The sequence below is a fragment of the Hipposideros armiger genome, unplaced genomic scaffold (assembly GCF_001890085.2).
Source record: "Hipposideros armiger isolate ML-2016 unplaced genomic scaffold, ASM189008v1 scaffold_405, whole genome shotgun sequence".
NCBI lineage: Eukaryota > Metazoa > Chordata > Mammalia > Chiroptera > Hipposideridae > Hipposideros > Hipposideros armiger.
The window spans coordinates 1,685,536-1,690,583 of NW_017731755.1; the positions used below are offsets into that span (position 1 = coordinate 1,685,536).

General features: G+C 40.2%; 1 protein-coding gene across 1 annotated transcript in view; it reads left to right on the forward strand.

The window, feature by feature from the left end:
• WRNIP1 (WRN helicase interacting protein 1) overlaps positions 1–5,048 on the forward strand; it is a 27,531-nt gene that overhangs the window by 8,448 nt on the left and 14,035 nt on the right. Inside the window, exon 3 of the mRNA XM_019663806.1 lies at positions 2,059–2,300. Coding sequence (XP_019519351.1) covers positions 2,059–2,300 — 242 coding nt within the window. The remainder of the gene's footprint in view (positions 1–2,058; positions 2,301–5,048) is intronic.

Consider the following 5,048-nt stretch of genomic DNA (forward strand, 5'->3'; position numbering starts at 1 on the left):
TGCAGATGACTTGAACAAAGGCCAGAGCTGCACTGAGAAATAGCAAAGTCGGGTCTGTAGGCCTAGGTGTGAGGAGAGGTAAGGAGTGTCTAAGATGACTCTCCGATCTGGTGACTGGGCAAATAGTTGTACTTTTGAACAAGAAAGATAGGAAGAGGAGCAGAGGGGGGTGTGGAGTTTAGTGTGTGGGTTCACATAGAGAGGTCCCAGATCTAGAAAGTCAGGAGAGCAGTGGAAAGGTTTGAGACAGATTGGGGGCCACCAGCATTTCAGAGATAGTATAGTCCATGCATGTGAATAATTCCCATAGGTGAGCTGGAGAGAGCCGGGAGCTAAGCGTAGTAAGTATAGGACTTGTCAGCATTTATTGGGTGGCAGAGGAAGAGGAGCCTAAGGAAACAAATCCAGAAGGTAGGAGGAAAACCTGAGGGTGCCCACAAAGAAGCGCTCCAGCGAGGAGGGAGTGCTGGATGTTACCACACCCATTAGGGTTAGGTTTGGCTGCATACAACAGGAAAAAGTCAAGTGAAGTGTGCCACAAAAAAGATGGAACTTTCTTTCTCATGTGAGAGTCTGAAGGTCCACAGGCATAAAAAATGCAGCTCTGGCCAACGTCACAGTATTGTCAGGGACCTGGGCTCTTGTCTTTCTGCTTTACTATCTTCAGCACAGGGGTTCTGCCTCATGCCCCAACGTGCTACTGAGGATCTAGCCATTATATTTGAATTCCAGGCAACAGGAAAGAAGGGCCAAAGAATAGCATATCTCCCCAACCCCCTGCCCTCCAGCTTTAGTGTGACATCCACAAAATAGTACTCTAGACTCGAATACTCAATTGTGATTTGGTTGTGAAGAGAAAGATAGAGGTAAGCTGGTAATTTATGTTGAATTATCTATCCCATAGTTCCTTTGGTTTGTATGAGTAATCAACAGTTTTTGTGTATTTTGCTCTATATGCATTTTGGTTACATGGTACAGTGAAGCATGTTATCTGTGCACTGGGTTAATTTTGGAGACCAGAAAATCCATGGTCTATGATCTGATGAGCTTGTGCTGCTGAAAATGAGAAAGTAAACTGGTGTTTAATCACCCTGCAGTACTTGCTGCTTTGAAGGATTGGCGATTCCATATCAGATGACGTGTATTCAAAAACACCCCTAAAGAGTCAGTTGTTTGTGGACCAGATAATAGTGATTAGTTTGTGGACATGAAGAGAATGAAATGAGAAGCCATGTTTGCACTGTTACTGTCCAACTAGGCAGAGTTCCAAGAGTTGGATGCAAGAGTTGGAGTGGCTTCTGTCCTGAAGTAAAAGTGCTGTGGCTTGACTGGGAGACTAGGGCTTTTCTCTGATCATCTCAAGAGNATTCATAACAGTAGCAAAATTACAGTTATAGAGTAGCAACGAAAATAATTGTATGGTTGGGGGTCACCATAACATGAGGAATTGTATTAAGGGGTCGCAGCATTAGGAAGGTTGAGAACCGCTGCCTTAGAAGGTTCTGAGTGTGTGTTAGCCCTGTAGGTTTCATATTGGACCATTGACTCATCTTAGCATTTCTTACCCATAAAACAGCATCCTCTGGTTACATGTTCATTGATATATATTTACCAAGTTTGTTAGGAAGAATAGCAATATGATTGAGTACTTGCAGTGGAAGAGGATTTTGGAAATATTAATGGTTTTGCGTTTCCTTAGACTTCTGTAAATAAATAACTGCTATATTTAAACTATGTCAGTTTGGCCTTAAAATAGAAGATACTTTTCTGAGTAAAGAAATCATTTATGTTGAAACTAAAGCGGAATTCTACTTTAAGCTATTAGTCTACCAGCAAGAGAGAGACCAGGCTTAGACATTGGCATTCTAGAAGATGTGTTGTAGGCGTAAAAAGCATTCATTGTGCTCTCCCAATGTTGCTTCCATATTCAATGAATATAAAGCTGCTATTCCTGAAATTAAAATTAGGAAAAGGAAGGAATGGATAGCCAACTTACGTAGGATTCTGAAGGTTGTTATTGACAGGAATCAATTTCTTCTGTTTTCCTCCCATGATTAGGACACTTTCCTTCCTCACGTGGAATGTGGGACAATCACTCTGATTGGGGCAACCACGGAAAACCCTTCCTTTCAAGTCAATGCCGCTCTTCTGAGCCGCTGTAGGGTTATTGTTCTTGAGAAGCTTCCAGTAGAGGCAATGGTGACTATTTTAATGCGAGCAATCAACTCACTGGGCATCCACGTCCTAGATTCCAGCCGTCCCACTGACCCTCTGAGCCACAGCAGCAACAGCAGTTCTGAGTAAGTTGGCTGTGCAGTATCCTGGGGGGCACACATCTCCTGGAGAATCCCCTGGCAGGGGGCCAGAAAGGGCTGGACAGCAGTAGAGGGTGGGGCCAAAGAAGAAATGTTGTTCTAGTAATGAAAACAGGAGGCGGGAAGTACTGAGTGATACCAACAAGTATATTTCTGCAAACATTTCCTTTCTTTTAGGATGTGTTTTATAGCTTATAATGACTGCATCTGTCATTCTTCAAGCTTTAACATTGCTTTGGCCATTATTTTAGTTTTTGGGTATTTGCTTTTGTGCCTAGGGATTTGCTTCTTTACCTAGCACACTTTTTTTAAAAGTCTTGGAAGACTAGCCTAGGAAGCCTTATTGATTACTTTCTTTTATGGAATAGATTTAATTTACAGTGCTTTTGAGATTTATGTTCAGATGCCAAGTTTCTTTTTTCCTACAGTTTACTATTCTTTTAAAAATATTAAGTAAAACAATGTAAATGTTACCATAAAATCCCTTAAATCTTTTTACAATGATTTTTGCATATTCAAAAAGTCAAACTCAATTCCATGAAAGTAAAGGAATTTTAGCTGAAAATGACACATCAGAGGCTGTCTGTTTCCTTCAGGTAATCTATTTGTGTATCATGAGTTGAGTGCTGCGTGAGTTCCCTAATTCACAGGGTGTATATAGTGGATAATCAATTAGATTATTTGGGTCAGAGGTTTTCCTTTATTGATATTAGACTGTATTCTTCACATGTCATTGATTCACGTGTCACCTGAAATAACACAGTGGAACATAATCTGGTCTGATGAGAGGCTAATGCCTCTTCACACCATGGACCTCACAGCTGCTAGTGCCTGCCCTGAGGCCAAGTTCTCTATGGGATTAAAATACAAGACATAGTTTTAGGCTCAGGCTTTAGGTTTCAACAGTCTCTCCCTGTGTCCCTGGCCTCTCCCATTTGCTTGTGTCTCAGATATAGGAGAAATTATGCTGTGCCTCATGAAAGACCTGAAACATGGCCAAAGACCCCCATGTGGAAAAAGTCACATCATTTAAGAGTGTAGTTGTGATGGGATAGCCATCAGAATTGTGGCTGAGAAGATTTATGGAATTTGCTGGTATCAGTCAGGTGTTACTCATACTTGGGAGCCCTTTGTGTGCTTGGCACTTGTTTTTTCCCTCCCCTCAAACGCTGCCATGCCATAATTTAAGTGAAATAAGGACAGTTGAACCATGGACGTCATCTTAAACAGGATTTCTGCATTTTAACAGGATTCCCACATCACTTACACACATGTTAAAACCTGAGAGGATCTAGTGAAAGAATTAAGTTTTTTCTTACTGCTGAAACTTAGAGCCTGAAACAAAAATGAGCCAGATTCTTAGAATTTTTAAATTACATTTTAGTCAGAGAAAACCTCCTATATTCAGTAGGTCGTTTACTTTTTCCACCATCACTCATTTAGAATTGATCCTAATTATGACTTCTTTTCATTTTCTTGTCCACTTTTTTATGTCTCCCACCTTCTGGGAGGACTAGGAGGATAGGAACTTGTCCTTCTTGCTCATATCCCCAGCACCCAGCATAGTGCCTAACATATAACACATGCTTAGTAAATGGTTTTGAATGAATAAATCCTAGCTTTCAGTATGAGAGAAATCGTTTTTTGTTTTTTGTTTTATTGGTTGGTTGATTGATTTTTAGTATAGTCCAACATAAGGGATGATTGCCCAGGAATCAAGAACCTTTTTCTTTAATACTACTGTCCAAGCAAACTATAGCAGCAAGCGGAGTGAAATTAAAGATTATTAAACTTAATTACTTGGTCTGCTTGTTAGCAATTTTGACAAGAAGTTAAGTTGGCAGATGTCATAAGCCATATAAAGAATTCCTGTATTATTAGTGATTTCCTAACAGAAGTACCTGGCCACCCCAACTGTCATGGATAATTAATAGTGGATTATATTGTCTTTCAGTTTTGGGTAGAATTTTACTTTCAAATCCCTATTGACTGGCATCGACTATATATACAGTCTTGTGTGCGTAATTTAGATTTGGTTCCACCATTCTAGTGGGAAGGAAAGACTTTTAACCCCAAATAATTGTGTTCTGTCTCCAGAAAGCTATGATTGTGTATTTGTATTCCTATGTCATGTTTTGGTGCCCTGTATAGCAGCTAGAACATTTACAGAGAAATCCTAGATTGTTCAAGGCTGTGCATGAGCAGAGCTGTGCAGATAGTGAATCTGGAGAATAATCAAGTTGATATTTACACCATTCTTGACTTTACTTGAGGAATTGTGAATTCTTAGGCAGTATACACAAGTACATTATAAATTCTCATCAGTGTGAGATAAAGGTGTCTTTTGTTTCCTCCTGTTTGTTTATTCAGTATAAATTGAAGGCCCTGCATATGCTAGGCACTGGTTGCATGTTGAAAAGCCCATTCCTATGCCTTTAGAGAGCTTAGAGTATAATAAAGGAATGGTAAGTAAATTGGCTTCCAGTGACATGCTGTGATTGAATTTTGTCCATGGAGCAGTAGGGTATAGAGAAGAGGCATCAAGAATATGTGAAATCAAATATCTCACCTTCTAGATGGGATGCGGTGTTGAATTTTGAAGGATGGGCAGAATTTAACTAAATGAATGGAAGGCCCATTTTGGCAAGGGAATATAGCATGTGAGAGTAAAGGTGGTATAGCACCATCCATTCATCATGGTTGGATGGAAGAGTGGGCATGAGGAAGGTGATG